Here is an 18,204-nt window from a genome sequence, read left to right as displayed (position 1 = left end):
TGGGTGAACGAAGAAGGAGAGGGATGCGGGTGGAGGTGGAGGTGGAGTGATAGAGAGGGAAAGAGAGAAAACATTAATAAAAAATTCAGAAACAGATGAACAGTGAATAGCCAATAGTGGCTATTCACTATTGATGAAGTTAAGGAAAAAATTATAATGGCCATTCTGTTGGACGAAGGAAAAGTGGTAAAAATAGTCAAATTTGACTTTTTGGTTAAAATGAAGCTTCTGCTGGAGATGGCCTAACGTCCTACATTTTTTTTTCACTCAAACATTTTTTTTTTTAAACCCAAAACGCCCCGTTTAGTCGAGCCTCAGTAGCCTCCAATCGTTCCCCACTTGCTCTACTAGGCTTCTTCTACACTCTTCCATCTTCTGTTTGAACTTAGACTCAAAGGTTCCACCCGTGCACTAGCTTCTCTATACTAGGCTTCTTCTACACTCTTCCATCTTCTGTTTGAATTCAAACTCAAAGGTTCCACTTTCAACTTCCCTACCACAGATCTACCTTTGACAAATTAAATCGCACTCAGTGAAGAAATTGCACCCAGAGAGAGATGCACGAAAAGCGGAAGGCGGGGATGAAAGTGAAGAAGCGGGAGAAGTGAAATAAAATGATATAAAATGAATGGCGTAAGAGTAGATCGGAGGTAAATTTGGAGAGGGTTTTTGACATGGGTTATTTTGAGAAAACTATGGAGAGCTCGATGCAAGAGAGATTTTGAGAAATTTCTCTATTGTTTGGTGAAATTTTTGAAATAACGAGATTGATACGGATGCTCTTAAGGAGGTGTTTGGTAACATCCATACCGTTCCCTTAATTTATTTTTACTTTTTCTAGAAAACAATTAACTTTAAAACATTCTAACTTTTTTTGCTTTTTATATCACATCAATAATTTTTTTTTATTATTTAAATAAAACAAATTTACTACAATACAAATTTTTTTCATTTTTTCATAAAAATTCTTTATACTTTATATCCCATTAATTACTTCTTACTACTATTCAAAAAATTCAATTCAACAATCTTTATCAAACACACCCTAACTATTGCTATATCGTATAAAAATACCTGACAAAAGTTTCGTAAGGAGTATTCCAAGTTTATTATAAACTAAGGTGACAATTAATTTGACAGTTACATAAATACATGCAGACAAAGGGAAGTTATGACCTCTTATATATATATATATATATATATATATATATATATATATATGGCTAAAAAAAGTTAAGATTGACTTCAATTAAAATTTAATTTGATCCCTAATTCATATTTTAACCCCTCCGAATAAGAAATTTCAGTTTTGTTTCTACTTATCATACCAGTTACTAAACAGTATGACTATGAGCATTCACTAAATAATTTAATTAGTTAGTACCTTAAAATAATAAATAGCATATGAATTATCACGTCAATTTATAAAAAATGAATTATCACGTCAATTTATAAAAAATTATAGTAGTTTAAACATGATCCGTATTTAAAGAGAATTTTCTCTTAATTATTATAATTATTATTAGGTTTTCGTTTAAGTTTTTTTATCAGCTTTTTGATTGAGACAGTAAGATAAAAACAACTTATTTTTAACATGATCCATACTATTATATTATAGGATGACAAGTGAAGTGACCACCTACCCAACTCTTTTCACCCAAGAAAAGAAAAAGAAAATGAAGAAAAAAAGAAAGAAAGAAAGAAAGAAAGGTTCCGTAGGCAGATTGCCAAACTAAACGAGTGGTGGGCGAAGAATCATTTCGGAATTCGGATTACATCATCTACATATGATATCCCCACACATGCAGCTTGGCTTGGCCCCCATGTTTCATGAACAATGAAACTTTAGACTTTAGGGTATGCTAGACTTTAGAGTATGCAAGACTATCTAAATCCAAATTTAGTACTTGTATCCTGCAGAGAATCCAAACACATGAGATCAGTTTACACGAAAATTAATTCGGGCTTAATCGATCATTTCAATTTTTAATTTGTTCGTCATCAATCTTCGTCTTCTCTTCAATCTTCATCTTCTTTGATCTCTGGAGTGGGACTTCACTTTCATCTACTACATCATTCGTTCCACCGTCCTCCATCTCTTTTCGCTTAAGGAACTTAACAAGTCCTGAAAGAGCAACATCAGCATCATCATCTTTCATTAATTCTTCTGCCACTGCTGCAGGAGTGACCTCTGTTGTCTCTAACAAGTGTTCAACTTGTTCAAAAAGTGGGTGACTTTGGACATCAAGGTAATTAGAGGCTAAGAGTCGAAACCCATTAAAGGTGCAGAAGGACAAGTTGATGTGCATGTCCATCCGACCAGGACGTAACAATGCTGGATCTATTTGCTCTTTGTGATTGGTAGTAAACACAATTATTCGCTCCTCTGCACTGCTTGTCCACAAACCATCTATGGAATTTAGTAGACCTGAAAGTGTGAACTGCAAAAACAGCACAAAAGGCTATCGGTAAGACAAAAAGTGGGGGGCACGAAAAAGTACTTGAAATTCGTCAAGTCACTTAGTCTAAAATGAGTGTACATAATAATATTGCTTAAAAATAATTAGTTGTTTAAAGAGAATTCTTGCAATCACAATGTCAATTCTTGCAAAGTTAACCTCATCCAAAGCATTTGGTGTACCTCAAAGATCATGATCTTTTCTATTTTAAGAACCATTTTACTGTCAAGATTTTGTTTTGTTATATATATCCTGTGTATATAGTGTCATACTATTTTAAAAAATATAAAATAAATTATGCAAATAGGTAAAATATATAGAGATCAGGATCTTGAAGGAAAAATTTAGGATGTTTTTTAGGACACACTAACCTTTTTAAGGTACTTGGGTTTACGAGAATGATCATCATCATCTTCTTCTAATCGATCCCGGACCTCTCTGTTGCAATCAATGTCCTCAATCACAAGTATGGAACGATTAGACGTATTACGCAAGGATTGCATCAGATCTGCGTTGGAGAAAACACTGCTGAGCTCCAGATCGTAAATATCAAACCTCAAGTAATTTGCCATAGCTGCGATGAGGCTCGTTTTCCCAGTTCCAGGAGGGCCATACAGTAGATAGCCGCGCTTCCAAGCTTTCCCAACCTTTTTGTAAAAACTCTTCCTCCTCAGGAACCGATCCAGATCATCGAGAATAGCCTTCTTTAACTCGGGTTCCATGGCAAGCGTGTCGAACGTTGCTGGATGCCCAAGTTCGGCTGCTTGCCATGGACCATTCATCCTCGTGTAGTGCTTCAAAACCTTCTCTCCCTCTTTCATGGCCTTGTACTTGTCCAAGATATGAGGCAGATAAGAATCCATGACTTTTTCCAGATCGTTTTCATCAAAACTCAACACATATTGATACTCAGGACTCATTTGTCGACGAGATGATGATGAATTTGTCGGCGGCTGATCCTGCTGGGAATATCTCCATGTAAGCTTGATGTTGTCAAAGACATCCGCGATAGATTCTCCACCTTCGATTGCCTTTGCTATCCTATTAGCTCCTCCTAACTTGCCGACTCTGAGCTTTCGGTTTGCACGACTGATCTTGGAAGATATGTATTCTTTGACAGCATCGTAGAGTTCGTTACGACCCATATTCTCCCAGGTCTCACGGATGGTGATGTGAGAAGACTTACCGGCAACAACACCAAACAAGTAGCGCTTCATTGTTTTGTAGATTTGTGATCGAACATTTGCCGGTATGAGTTGGTTGGTCGCAGTTTGCAAAAGCATCAGAGATGTGGAGAGGGCTACGTAGGCGTCGAACCATGATGATGCTGTCGGTATAGACCTCAGCGAAGAGGTAAAGCTGCGAAGAGGAGCAGAATTCATGGTGGAGACTACTGGAGAGATGAGAGCTCTTTGAGGATTGGGAAAGAGTATAGGCCTAACTTAAATTCCTCATTTGAATTATTTATAAGCCTAAGTCAGAAAAAAAAAAAACCATATTTATTCATTTTTATTATTTCCTCCTTGTTTCTATATGTGACTCATGGTGCTTTGATGCTAAAAAAAAAATAAAAATAAAAAGTGAGGAAATGAAATGCTTTCCACTCAAACGATTTGTCTCTTAGTTATCTTTTGAGAAGTGGGGCAGAAGGTCATGTGTGGGGCTATGAAAGTTGGGTCTGTTTAATTAAAGGGTGTGTTTGGTAATTTTTTTTTAAATTTTTGGATTAAATATCTTTGAGCCCACGTAGTTTAAAGATTTTATTAATTTTTTATCTCATGTGCTTCATTTCGTATAGCATATAATACTTTGTTTACGGCTAAAGATTGAAATGGTACATTTGTCCAACTTCCGTCCAAAAATTGACGGAAGTCCACGTCACTAACCTTAACAAATTGACATGTGTCCCTATGCCTCATTAAAAGTTATGTATCTGTACTTTTTGAAAAAAATTAAAATTTGGTGTCTCGGCCACCCCTTTTTGGCCTGAGGGTGGGTTCGGCCACCCTAGACCAATCAGTTTGGAGATAGTTCAGCCACCTCCACAAAGCCAAAAAGAAAGAAAGAAAGAAAAAATCGGCTTGGTAGCCGAACCCACCCTCAAGGCTATTTTGCTATTTCGGCCACCCTCATTTTACTATTTGGGAGCCCTAAATTTGTTTTTTTTTGTTTCCCAAAAATTAGAACACGTTTCAGTTTCTTAAGAGTGCTGACGTTGACTTCCGTTAATTTATGGACAGAAGTTGGACAAAAGTACCAATTCCGTCTTTAGTCATAAACGATGTACCATTTATAATATAAAATAAAGCACAAAAAACAAAAAATAAAGTCTTTAAACCGCAGGGGACAAAAAGGTACTTAACCCTTTTCTTTTTTAAACGCAATGAAAAGTTATTTATGTGATATAAAGTAGGAAGAAGTTTTGAATTTTTTCTTATAAAAAAAAAAATGTTGTCAAAAAATAATAGATGCGACAGAAAAAGTGAGAAAAAAAAAAAAGTTGCTAAAAAGTTATATAATTGATATAAAAATTGAATGTTTTGAAATTGAAAAGAAAAAGAAAAAGAAAAGAAAGAAGGTAGAGTCCACATCAATGTCTTCCAAAGCTTTCAATCTGGACAATAACGTTTTCTCAGATTACCAAAAAATTTAATGTTCCCCAATGTCAAAAATTCCCTTGATAAAATAATAATAAGAATAATAATTAACAAAAATTAACAAAAGAAGTACATAAAAACTAAGGGTAGCCAAATTTAAAAGCTTTCGTTTTTATTTTTAAAATTATTAGTTTTTTTTTAAGAAATTAAGAAATTTCGTTTTTTTTTTAATAACAAATTTCGGTTTTTTTGTTTAAAAAAATTAATTATTTTTTCAAAAAATTTAAAGGGGTATTTTTGTTTTATTAAAAAAATTGTAAGGTAATTTTTGTTTTTTTTGCTTACATTGCAGATAATATTTGAAGAGAAATTATTTCAATTAAAAGTTTGAAGAGGACATTGTCCTAATGACTCTAACCACAACTTTTTTTTTTTTTTTAATCTCCTTTCACCGGTCGGAAAGGTCACGAACTGTTGGAGATTTTACCCTCAGTTCTAATTAACGTCTTATTGTAAGACTCATGGTGGTTGATGCTAAAAATCAGCCACGGCCCACCGCCAAAACTGCATTGTTTTCTCCCCCCTTAACCCTCTTCCAACGCCCTTTTTTGTTTTTCTTTCACTCCTCGTCATCCTCCCTTCTCTGGCCATCCTTTTCCATCTTTTTCACCGACACCACTCTCCCACTGCTTGCTGCATCCGTGATGACCAGCGTCCAACGTGGACGGGGAAATTTGTGCCATTCATATTGTCTCGTAATTCGTAAACCTGTGTTGCAGTGTTGGCTGCACGTGTACGTACCATGGCAAATGATCATTGGGATCCGTTGGTGAGTGGACGTGGGAGGAAGATTCCTTGCAATTTCTTTTATTTTCAAATTATGTAAATTTAAATCGTTTTCTATATAAAAAAAAGGGCTAAATACCCCATTGGTACCTGAGTTTTACGTGTTTTTAAATTTAGTACCCCAGTTTTGTTTTGTATCATAGGTGGTACCTGAATTAAGGGTAAAAACCCATTTAGTACCTCTGTTAGATTTTCCGTCCGAATTTTAATGGCTCGCCACGTGTCAACCGCTGAGGTTGACACGTGGCACTACATAAAAAAAATTAAAAATTAAAAATTAAAATCTTTAGAAAATGATTAAAAATAATAAAATTTAAAAAAAAAATTAAAAAAAGAAAAAAGAAGAGGGGTGGCTGAGCCACCCCCTTGGCCGGTCTGGCCGGTCTGGACCCCACAGTTGAAAAAAAAAAAAAAAAAAAAAAAAATTTGAAGGGTTTTGGCCCTAGGGGGTGGTTCGGCCACCCCCAAGGGCCAACCCTCAATTTTTTTTTGAAGGGTTTTGGCCCTAGGGGGTGGCCGAACCACCCCCTAGGGCCACGGGGGTGGTTCGGCCACCCCCTAGGGCCAAAACCCTTGAAAATTTTATTTATTTATTTTTTTTTTCAACTGTGGGGTGGCCGAACCACCCCATAGGGGGTGGTTCGGCCACCCCAGACCGGTCAGACCGGCCAAGGGGGTGGCTGGGCCACCTCCTTGGCCAAAATGGGGGTGGCCGGCCACCCCCATGGTGGCCAAGGAGCCACCCCTCTTCTTTTTTCTTTTTTTAATTTTCTTTTTTAAAATTTTATTATTTTTAATCATTTTCTAAAGATTTTAATTTTTAATTTTTAATTTTTTTTTATGTAGTGCCACGTGTCAACCTCAGCGGTTGACACGTGACGAGTCGTTAAAATTTGGACGGAAAATCTAACAGAGGTACTAAATGAGTTTTTACCCTTAATTCAGGTACCACCTATGATATAAAACAAAACTGAGGTACTAAATTTAAAAACACGTAAAACTCAGGTACCAATGGGGTATTTATCCCTAAAAAAAAATATTTTTTACTTAAAAAAGTGAGATTACCCTTTACAATTGAGTATGTTTTTATTATCTTATGTCATAGGAATTTTTGTGCAAAAAATATTTCTAACTTGTTAAAGAAAAAGGTATTCTTAAAAGTGAAAAAAAAAAATTTGGAATGATTTTTTTTTTTTTTACATAATTGAACCATTGGTTCTTGAAGTTAGCCTAAATTACAAATCACTTCCTGTGGTATAAAAAGTTCATGTAGGGTCTATGTGGTAAACTATAATTACGAATCACTCCTTGAACCCGTTTTCGTCTACAAAGTTAACAGATTCTGTTAGTTTGTCATATTATACCTAATAAGAAATTGACACATGTCAATTACGATAAATAAAATAAATAAATAAAACTTAAAAATTATTTTATTTTATTTTTTAAAATAGAAAATAACAAAGGGGTGGTTGCCGAGGGTGGCCCGGCCACGTCTGGGGGGTGACGTACAGCATCCCCTAGGCTTGGGGTGGCTAAGTGTCGATTTCCTATTAGGTATGACGTGACAAACTAACATAATTTATTAACTTGGTAGACAAAAAACGGGTTCAGAGAGTGATTCGTAATTATAGTTTACCACAAGGACCTTCCATTAACTTTTTGTACAACATGAAGTGATTTGTAATTTAGACTAACATTCATTCGTTTTCTTTTTCTTTTTCTTTTTCTTTTTTTCTTTTTTTTTTTTTTTTTTTTGTATTGACAATATGTCACATTTTTAATATGTTGCATTTTTCATGCCATACGATGCAAAAAATTGTCTGAATTCATATAATTTGGTAAAATTGTAGTGAATCGTAATTCGTAGAGGAGTCGGACTATGGGAGGGTAAATCGGTATGTTTTCTTTTTTGTGGTTTTTTCTTGGAAAATGTCCATATGCTGTTCTTAAACTACCATCCAATTGATAATGTTTCATCCAAACCTTCAATCGGGACAATGTCTTTCCAAACTACAAAAAAATTGTCAATATCCCTTTAAAAGCGAAAATACTCTTAATAAAATAAAATAAAAATTATTAAAAAATGAAAATACTAAGGGGTGGATTTTTTTTTTTCCCCTGAATTTATAGGGGTATGTTTGTCTTATTGGGAAAAAAAAATATTATGGTCATTTTTGTCTTTTGCTAGCCTTGGGAGTATTGATACTTTCTTGATAATTTGAAGAGGACATTGTCTCAATTGATTTATTTTTTTTAAAAAAAATATATATTATTAATTGAGTGGAAGTTTAAAAATAGTAGACATTCTCAATTTTTTTTTTTCTTTAAGGTCGAAATCCAGTTAATTTTTTGACCTTTTCCCTTTTTTTAAAAAAATAAAAATAAAAAAAGTAATTTAGCGGTGGGTTTCAACTTCCAAGCCTTTTGGTTTTGGATGGCTTTAAGCCTTTAAGAAAGGTGGAGTAAAAGTCGTTTCTTATCAAAAGAAAAGCAACATTAAATAAGTGCATTCGCCATTTTTATTCTAAAAGACCTGGCCACAGTTATTTTATGTTGGTTCTTTTTTTTATATTTAAGAAAAATTTCATAAAAAATATCAAAAAAAATCTCCCACAGCAGATGTTTTATATTTAGATGAGAATGTTGTGAATGAATAGTAATTTTCTATATATACATGTCTACTATTCATTCCCTATGTATTATTTTAATATAAAAAACATATATTTAATTGATATAGAGAAAAGAAAAAAAGTAAGAAAAAGAGAAAAAAAAATTAAAGTAAAAAAATAATATTTAATTGATATAGGAAAAGGTAAGAGAATCTATTGTGGAGCATTTTTTATAGTAAAACAGAAAGTAATTTTATTTCTTAAATATAAGAAAAATAATTAAAAATTGACTGCTAGTACTCTAATAATATAAATTAAAGTTGAACCAATTGATGATTCTCTTATAATAAAATGTGAAACTTTACTCAGCAATATGTTTTTATTTTTAATGAAAGTACGAAAGTATTACCTTTTATATATATATAAAGAAAAAGAAAAAAAAGAAAAAGTTGGCCACCAGCGTGCATTATATTAATTGCAAAATACCATGTATTGCAATAATTAACAATTATTGGTGGAATGTTTTTTTTTTTTTTTTTTTTTTTTTTTCACTTTTTAGACTATTACAGTAAAAAATGTTGCGTTTTGCGTTTAGATGAGAGGACGCCACCGGTATTTCTCGAAACATTGCACAATCAAATGGGGGTGGCTCTTACCTGTTCGGAGTAGTACCAAAAATTTCTTAGTTATACCTGAGGTCGCCAAAGTTTTGGCACCCCTACATGCTGCGGAAATAAACAAAAAGATACGGGCATTCATGATATAATCACGGAGGAAGATGTTATACAGATTGTTAATGAGATTAAAGCAACAAGTAATAATTGGAGTAAGTTTAAACATATTGTGGATGGCATCAAACTGGTGTTATGGCAGCTATGATCTTGAAGAATTGAACATGTTAAGCGGGATGCGAATACAACAGTTCATACCATAACCAAAGAAGCTATTTATGTGTCATTGATAAAGTTTGAGCTGAAACATTTTCAAATTGTATATGTGGTATTATATTTAGGAAGCTTTTGCCCTTAGGTAATTAAAGTTTATTCAATAAAGATTGTTATATTTCAAAAAAAGGGTGGCTCGAACCAAATAAAAGGGCATAAATGTACTTTCATAGTTGTCAATTTTTTTTTATTTATTTTAAAAAAGAATTTATTATTTGAGGGGCATAATTGTACTTTGTCAATCAATTATGTTATGGTTTTGACGAAAAGGTTTACGGAGGTTTCGAAATTTTTTAAAATAAGCTCAAACTTGGTCCAGAGAATATATTTCAAATTAAAAACTGGAATCTTATGACACGTTTGGGTGAGAGAGATTTTTCAAATTTTGTTTTTTAAATATTAAATTCTATTAAGATTTTATTTAACTTTTTTTAATTTTGTCTCAGATTTTCTAAATCATCAAAATATAATTTCAAAAAGAGTAATGTTTATTGCACAATTCTTTCACAACTTTTACACAAATCTAACAATTTTTTTTTTTTTTTTTTTAAATCAACTATTGAATATTTATGGTCTACATGTAGAAAAACAAATTCAATGGTTGATCATTTAAAAAAAAAATAGTTAGAATTGTACAAAAGTTGTGTAAGAGTTATGCAAAAAAACATTACTCTTTCAAAAAACTTCTCTCAGTATTCGCAATTTTTCAAAAAATCACACATCCAAATGAGCCATTAAAATTAGGGGTGGACAAATTATCCGATTACCGCCTATCGAACTGCAACTGAACTGACATTGACCGTCTATCGACCGTTTACTGAACCGCAACCGAATCGACATTGGCCGCCTACCGACTTAACCGAAATCAATTAAACACATGAAATCAATTTACAAGTAAATTAATTCGGGCCCAGTTCTTCATTTCTTATTTTAATTTGATTGAATTCATTAAGATAAATATAGATCATAATAAGATTATAGATCACCCTTTACTCTCCCTTCTTTGATCTCTTTATTTTTGTCATCAATCTTCATCTTCTTTGATCTCCGGAATGGTGGCCTTCGTATTTACATCCTTTATTCCATCGCCCTCCATCTCCTTTCGCTCAAGGAAATTAACAAGTCCCGAGAGAGTAACTTCAGCATCGTCATCCTTCATTAATTCTTCCGCCACTACTGCAGGAGTGATCTGTAGTTTCTCTAACAAGCGTTCGATTTGTTCAAAAAGTGGGTGACTGTGGATATCCAGGTAATTGGAGGCTAAGATTCGAAACTCATTAGCGTTGCAGAAGGACAAGTTAATGTGCATGTCCATCCTACCCGGACGCAACAATGATGGATCTATTTGGTCTTTGTGATTGGTAGTAAATACAATAATTCGCTCCTCTGCGCTGCTTGTCCACAGACCATCTATGGAGTTTAGTAGACCTGAGAGCGTGAGCTACAAAAAGCATACAAATAGGCAATAAGACAAAAAGCACAATGACTTACTAATTATTCTTTAATTAACTGATCGACCTCCGACACAATTATTTTAAAATAATTATTTTTCATTGATGGGGGCAATATTTTAAAATAAAGTTAAACAAAAATTGATTAAAAATATTAAAGAATATAACTAAGGAAATCAAGAAACAATTCAACAAAATTTCAGTATTATTCATAACATAATTATATAAATAGAAACTATATACATGCTCTCGAACAGATATATTGTAGACAGCTAAGCCCAGTAACTCAATTAACAAGATAGCAGCCCAAAATGAATAGCATTAACGTACAATTACTTATCCTTTACACAAAACGCACACCTTTACACATGAAACGCTGCATACTTTCGTATTAATGATGAGTGGATGCCAGCTATCTATTGAGATACATGCCATTTTTTTTTTTTTAAAATGAATAAGAGTTGCACGCCTTCTGCCACGTTGCACTCGAGATACACATTTGACTGCTTTCACACCTCTCAAGCCAAGTTTTCCCGACTTTACCTTCTAGATTTATGGCTCTGTTCATCTTTCTTCTTCGTCTATTTCTTACTAAAAGCGTGAAACTGTTGTCTCAAAGAAAAAAATTAAGACCGCAGTGCGAGTCGTTTTTTTTATTAAATAAAAAAATATATATTTTTTTTTATTCAAATTTATAAGAATATGTCTTACTGAAACTTTTTCACAATTATTTTTATCTTTTTATTTGCTTTAAATAAAATATTAATACAATTAATAATTTGAGCGTACCTATATGTAATAGAGTGGTAGTTTGAATAAAGCATATGCACTTTTACCAAAAAAATTTAAATGATTGATCAGGGTCGCCCACGTGAACATGTTAAATAAAATATAGTGGGTAACAATATTACTCAACGTAAAGAGGATCTTGCTCCCCAAAATGTATGAATTTTGAACGATGTTTTCTGGACATACGTACGTACACACTAACCTTTCTAAACGTGGGATCGTCAAAAGGATGAATCGGATGATCACGAACTTTTTCTGCTCGATCTCGGACCACTCTATTGCAATCTATATCCTCAACCACAAGTATGGAACGATTAGACGTATTACGCAACGATCTCATCAGATCTGCATTGGAGTGAACACCACTGAGCTCCAAATCATAGACGTCAAATTTCAAGTAATTTGCCATAGCCGCAATGAGGCTCGTTTTCCCGGTTCCAGGAGGGCCATACAATAGATACCCGCGCTTCCAAGCTTTCCCAACCTTTTTGTAAAAACTCTTCCTCCTCAGGAACCGATCCAGATCATCGAGAATGGCCTTCTTTAACTCGGGTTCCATGGCAAGCGTGTCGAATGTTGCTGGATGCTCTAGCACGGATGATTGCCATGAACCACTCGTCCTGGTGTAGTGCTTCAAAACCTTCTCTCCCTCTTTCATGGCCTTGTATTTGTCCAAGATATGAGGCAGATAAGAATCCATAACTTTCTCTCTATCATTTTCATCAAAACTTAGCACATACATGGGCCTTGAGTGATCTGATTGAGCTGGACGAGATGAAAAATGTGTTGGATCTTCCTGCTGTTGCCTATCTTTTTGACGGGAATATCTCCATGTAAGCTTTACGTCGTCGAAGACATCCACGATAGATTCTCCACCTTCGATTGCCATTGCTATCTTATTACCTCCTCCGAACTTGCCGACTTTAAGGTTTTTGTTTGCACGACTGATCTTGGAAGGTAGGTATTCGTTGACAGCATCATAGAGTTCGTTACGGCCCATATTCTCCCAGCTCTCATGGATGGTGAGAGTGACGTGATCAGAGATACCCGCAACAGTTCCGAAGAAGTAGCTTTTCAATCTTTCGAAGATGTAGGATCGAACATTTACCGGTATGAATTGACTGGTCGCAGTTTGCAAAAGCATCAGAGATGTGGAGAGGGCAACATAGGCCTCGAACCATGATGATGCTGTCGGTATATTCCTCAGCGAAGAGGTAAAGCTGTGAAGAACAGAAGTCATGATGGAGAAGAAGCTAGGATATGTAAAATCTTGGTTCAAAGGTTCTTGTTCTCTGAACAATGTGTTAACTCACACTAGCCTTGTTGTTAATGGCCCTCTGCTTCTCGTTATTATATAGGCTAAATTGTAAAACTTTAAAAATAAAAATATTAAAGAGTTAAAAAAAAAAAATTAAAAGAAGAAAAAGAAAAAAGGGGTGGTGGAGCTGAATTTTTTTATTTTATTTTTTTATTTTTTTTTAAGTTTTTAATATTTTTACTTTTAAAGTTTTATTAATTTTTAAAAAATACGTAGACTTTTTTTAAAAAATAATAAAAAAGAAGACTCCAAGTAGGCTTTAGGGGCCACCCATGAACAGAACCCCACCGCACAACTTTTTTTAATCCCCTTTTCATCGGTAGGAAAGGTCACAAACTGTTCGAGATTTTCCTCACAGTCCTAGCTTAAAAGACTCATTGTGGACCTAAAAGGAAGAGTTAAAGGGAGGTCAAGAGAGGGGATAAGTGCCTCTTTTTACCACTTAAAAATTGTCTTTACTTTTTGTAAAAAAAAAATTGTAATATATCTGTTGCTCGCCCTCAACCATTCATTAAGAGGCAAATTATTTCTCAGATAGTGCACGTTCACAATCTTCGTAAGAAACCAAAGTTGAAGATTAACTGTGCATTTGTAAAATGCAGGGTACGTTTAAGCATGTGGAAGAGTTTGCGAAACAAAAGTTTTTAATGCTGGAGTTGCATTAAAGTGATTACTATGATTTGTTGAAGTTGCATCGTTTCATTCAAAAGTTTTTAATTTTTTATTGTTAAAGTAATTTGATTCTATCATGACTCATTGAGAAGCGTGAGACGGTGAGACAGTGATGAGCCAGAGTAAAAAAAATAAATTGAAGGTTGTTTGTGAAGAGGCGAATTTTTTTTTTTTTTTCAAAAAAATCTGAACATCAAGGCTTATAGTCCACGCAGGTACACTGGCCTTTAAAAATTAATTATTTATAAATATATATAATTTTGTTACATATTTTAATTGTATGAAGTATATAATTGTAGTTACTTACGATTATGAAGAATAACAATAATTTTATTAAGTTCTAATCAAATTTTAAATGAGCTCGTGTCAATGTAAATCTAGCAAATTTGCCAGCAAATATTGCTAAAATAATAATAATAAAAAAATTAATTACCATCATAGTGATATAGATCAAAAATCCGAATAACATACAAAAAAAATAAAAAATAAATAAATAATCCCAAGAGGGTAGTCGAGGGGTCAAGGCTGGGGTTTCTAGGAGATAATTCTCATGAGGGGTCTCTAGTTCTAATCCTTTTGGTGCTACCAACCTTTTGGGGCTAGCCACTTGGGCGAAGCCCGTGACTTAATGCCATACACCCATTGTGGCGCCTGGTATTGGGTCGAGATTAGTCTGGTGGATCCTGCGCTTGGTATGCCCTTAGGGCCTCTGTCTGATGGTATAGGTAAAATTGGGATACTTGATTGAAAAAAGAAAAAAAAGGAGTCATATATACAAAAAAGACCTTATCAACCAAAATTGATAAATGATTTTTCAAAAACACAATATAAAAAAACAATGTCGTTTTAATCCAGCATGGTTCACAGAATATACTGATTAGTTGGAATACAACATTTTGGAAGACACTGTGTATTGCCTATATTGTTATCTTTTTAGACCAGATACTGAAAATCAAGCAGAAGAAACCCGTTTGTTACTAAATGGTTTTAAAAAAAAAAAAAAAAAATCTTGACTCTCCGAACCAAAACCTTGGCTCCACTACCGAGGGCAGTTTGATGTTAGAAATCAACGATGGCCCACCGCCAAAATTGCATTGTTTCTCCCCCCCCCCTAGGGCTGAGCATGGGGCGGGGATGCCCCTTTTTTGGTACCGCTCCGCACCCCTGCGGGTTGCGAAAATCGCACCCGCAAACCGCACAAAATGGGGAGAACCCGTGCAATGCGGGGGTGCGGGTTTTGCGGGGATATGCGGGTTTAATACCTAGATCTAGAAACATCTAGATTTTCTCAGGAACCAAACAAGAAAATTAGATTCAAACAATACCACTATACCAAATTCAAACAAGAAAATCACAAAACTCAGATTCAAACAAATCACAAAAAAGGGTTGAGAGGTCACTGACCTCAAGATCGACGACTCGGCGAGGCCTCTTGAAGCGAGCGTCGACGATTTCTTCCCGCCATTCCCGGTGACTCGGCGAGGCCTATCAACGTCCACAATTCCATTGGAGCAGACACAGCAACACGCATGACTCGGCATGAAATCGTGAAGAAGAAGAAGAAGATGCGAAGGGGTGCATGCGGCGCTAGGATTTACGAAGAAAATAAAGGAAAAAATGTGGAGGGGGGGTGCGGCACTACTAGTGCTAGGACTTTGTATTTTTTTTTTTTTTTTTTAAATGTGCGGGGCGGGTCCCCGGGGTTTTTAAAAACCCCAACCCGCAACCCGCCCCGCTCCGCATTGGTATATCAGTTTTTGACCTGCACCCACAAAAAATAAACTAAAACCCGGGATTTTAGGGGCAGGGCGGGGCATGCTGGTCCGCAGGTATTTAATCAGCCCTACTCCCCCCTAGTCCTCATCCAACGCCTTTTTGGTTTTTCTTTCGCTTCTCGTCATCCTCCATTTTCGCTTTTGGTGTAGCACTAATTTTTATTTTTATTTTTCCTTTTTTTAAGAAGCACAAAAAAATGTTCATTCTCCCCCGAACTCCCTATATATCCCTTCTCTGGTCATCCTTTTCCATATATCAGGAATTTTTACAATTTTTTAAAATTATTGATTCTCAAATTATATATTTAGGCTGTTTCATACATCGAACAACATGAAAAATGTTATATATTAAAAATGTAACATGTTAACAATGAGAATTGAATATATTTTTATCAGGTTCTTATACTTTATGTCGTATAAATGTTTTGAGCAAAAAACTATGTTTTGGTTTAGTAAAGAAGAAGCGAATATTTAAAAGTAAAGAAAAAGCATTTTTGATTTTGATTTTGATTTTTTTTTTTTTTTTGCCTCGATAACATGTCATATATTTAATATGTAGCATTTTTCATGCTATTCGATATAAAAAATGGCATGAATTCATATAATTTGAGAATCTAAAATTTGTAAGATTTTATCTCCATATATGGCCTATATGGTTATATGCAACATATACAGTATTTATTATATTTTAATTAATAAATATAATATACGGTATTACGGTTATGATAATTTATATCACCGTAATGGAATTGTTTAATTGATTTTAAAATTAATTAATAATATTGTTTTCTTGATGGGAGGAACAATACAATGTTTACTATATTTTAGGGTCCCTGACCTAACCTATAAATATACAGCCTGTGTACACCATCAGTATGGTAATACAGTAAGGCATAGGTTAGAAGATCCCTAAAATAATATTTTTTATTCTTCATATCTTCGTGGAAACATTTGAGCAAATATGACTAGATGTAAGCCTAGCTCCTTATCTTTTTATTTTCCGTTGCGCATATTAGTTGAGCATAATATGTTTATATGTTCTAACATGTAGTATCAAAGCTATCACTACAAAAAATTTGATCATTAGCGGCCAACAAATTTGGCCGCTAATGATGTTATTTTGGCCGCTATTAATAAATAGCGGCCAAATTTGGCCGCTAAAGAGTGGCCGCTAATAGTCCGACGCAAAAGACTATTAGCGGCCACTTTTTTTGGTCGCCGCTAATAATTGTTTTATAGCGGCCACCAAGTTCGCCGCTAAAAGTAATTTTATCCGCCGCTAATAATTGTTAACTGAGTCTAAAATCGCCGCTAATACTAGACTATTAGCGGCGACACGTATGTGGCCGCTAATAGTTAAAATAGTCGGGTATTATTAGCGGCCACATGAGTGGCCGCTAATAGTCTAGTATTAGCGGCCACACATGTGGCCGCTAATAATACCCGACTGATTTAACTATTAGCGGCCACATTTGTGGCCGCTAATACTATTAAAAAATTGAAAAAAAAATATATATATATATATACAAAAAAAAAAAAAAAAAAAAAATAGATCCATTTAACTTCACTGCATTAATTAAATCTCTATATACAATTAATACTACTAAAAATGAAAAAAAATATATATATATATATAAATACAAATAAAACTAAATACAAATACATCATTAAAAAAAAAAAAAAAAAAAAATGTTTAACCCCCAACGCACCCCCTCTCCTCATCTCTCCTACTAGCTCAAATCCGACAATTTTTTCAGATCCGGCCATTTTTTCAGTGCCCCTCACCAAGCAAAATATATTTCAAAAAAAAAAAAAACGGAGGAGATGAAGTATAAGAAATTAAAAATGACCCATCGGGATCTCACAACTGATAAAACTCCTGGACATCTGCAAATTCAACCCCAAAGATATGAATTAACAAAATTTGCAAAAAAACAAAAAGAACATAAAAGAAATGGAAACCCACAAAGACAAAGAAGAAGAAAGGGGAGAAGAGTAAGGTACCTTTTCCTTCTTGTTTCTCTTTAAAATTGAAGTAGATTTCAATAATTGCAATAAATAAACCAAAATCTGAAACAAAGACAAGAGAGACAGAGCTGAGATATGTGACAAAATTTGCAAAAAAAAAAAAAACAGAAAAGAAAAGAAATAGAAACCACAAAGACGAAGAAGAAGAAAATGGAGAAGAGTAAGGTACCTTTTTCTTCTTGTTTCTCTTTAAAATTGTAGCAGATTTTAATAAATCAAATATCTGAAACAAAGACCAGAGAGAGAGAGAGAGAGGAGAGACGAGAGTTCTGAGAAATGAATCAAATGAAGTTGAGAGAGAGAGAGTAAAGAGAGTACAGGATATTTAGAAAGAAACAAAAAAAACATTGAAAAAATAAAAAAATAAAAAATAAATAAAAAATTTAACTTTTGGGAGTGAGGCGCGCGCGGGACACGAAAATTTTCGTGTCCCGCGTGCACCCCTGCACCCCCTCCCCCCCTTCACCCAAAAGGCTCAATCATGAGCTTTTTGATTTTTTAATTCTTTTTTTTTTTTTTTTGAAATCAACACCTCAGAATTTTTTTAAAGAAAAATTATTTTTCGTTTTTTTAATTTAATAAAAAACAGGTTTTTCTTTTTTATTTTTCGTTTGTTTTCTTTTTTCTAAAAAAAATTGTGTTCATAATTATAATGTATTTTTTCGGTTTTTTTTTTAAAATAAATTATTTTTTGTTTTCTATTTTTTTTTCATTTT

At 34.0% G+C, this 18,204-nt stretch overlaps 2 protein-coding genes and 1 long non-coding RNA gene across 3 annotated transcripts; all 3 read right to left on the bottom strand.

Moving 5' to 3' along the window:
* Positions 1-1,573: 1,573 nt before the first annotated feature.
* Positions 1,574-3,906, bottom strand: LOC133851863 (AAA-ATPase At2g18193-like). The gene is made up of 2 exons (XM_062288464.1): positions 2,831-3,906; positions 1,574-2,441 (listed from the first exon to the last, which is right to left on the bottom strand). Exons 1-2 carry the CDS (start codon positions 3,839-3,841, stop codon positions 1,980-1,982), a joined length of 1,473 nt encoding a protein of 490 aa, XP_062144448.1. The 5' UTR covers positions 3,842-3,906; the 3' UTR covers positions 1,574-1,979.
* Positions 3,907-10,303: 6,397 nt separating this feature from the next.
* On the bottom strand, positions 10,304-13,029 carry LOC133883072 (AAA-ATPase At3g50940-like). Its single transcript, XM_062322268.1, has 2 exons — positions 11,898-13,029; positions 10,304-10,896 (listed from the first exon to the last, which is right to left on the bottom strand). The coding sequence occupies exons 1-2, from the start codon at positions 12,933-12,935 to the stop codon at positions 10,480-10,482; spliced, it is 1,455 nt and encodes a 484-aa protein (XP_062178252.1). The 5' UTR covers positions 12,936-13,029; the 3' UTR covers positions 10,304-10,479.
* Positions 13,030-17,137: 4,108 nt separating this feature from the next.
* Positions 17,138-17,787, bottom strand: LOC133851041 (uncharacterized). Its single transcript, XR_009895727.1, has 3 exons — positions 17,658-17,787; positions 17,465-17,530; positions 17,138-17,347 (listed from the first exon to the last, which is right to left on the bottom strand). It is a non-coding gene; the product is annotated as an uncharacterized LOC133851041 (long non-coding RNA).
* Positions 17,788-18,204: the final 417 nt, after the last annotated feature.

The sequence above is a fragment of the Alnus glutinosa genome, chromosome 12, assembly GCF_958979055.1.
Source record: "Alnus glutinosa chromosome 12, dhAlnGlut1.1, whole genome shotgun sequence".
Classification (NCBI taxonomy): domain Eukaryota; kingdom Viridiplantae; phylum Streptophyta; class Magnoliopsida; order Fagales; family Betulaceae; genus Alnus; species Alnus glutinosa.
The sequence above is the reverse complement of the archived record's forward strand: the minus strand, read 5'-3'. Positions and strand labels throughout refer to the sequence as shown.

Excerpts from the sequence above, each read along its gene's own strand:
- LOC133851863 (XM_062288464.1), bottom strand. The coding sequence starts at position 3,841 with ATGAATTCTGCTCCTCTTCGCAGCTTTACCTCTTCGCTGAGGTCTATA. Across the intron at positions 2,442-2,830 it reads AACCCAAGTACCTTAAAAAG|TTCACACTTTCAGGTCTACT; the intron begins GTTAGTGTGTCC and ends CTGTTTTTGCAG.
- LOC133883072 (XM_062322268.1), bottom strand. The coding sequence starts at position 12,935 with ATGACTTCTGTTCTTCACAGCTTTACCTCTTCGCTGAGGAATATACCG. Across the intron at positions 10,897-11,897 it reads ACGATCCCACGTTTAGAAAG|CTCACGCTCTCAGGTCTACT; the intron begins GTTAGTGTGTAC and ends TGCTTTTTGTAG.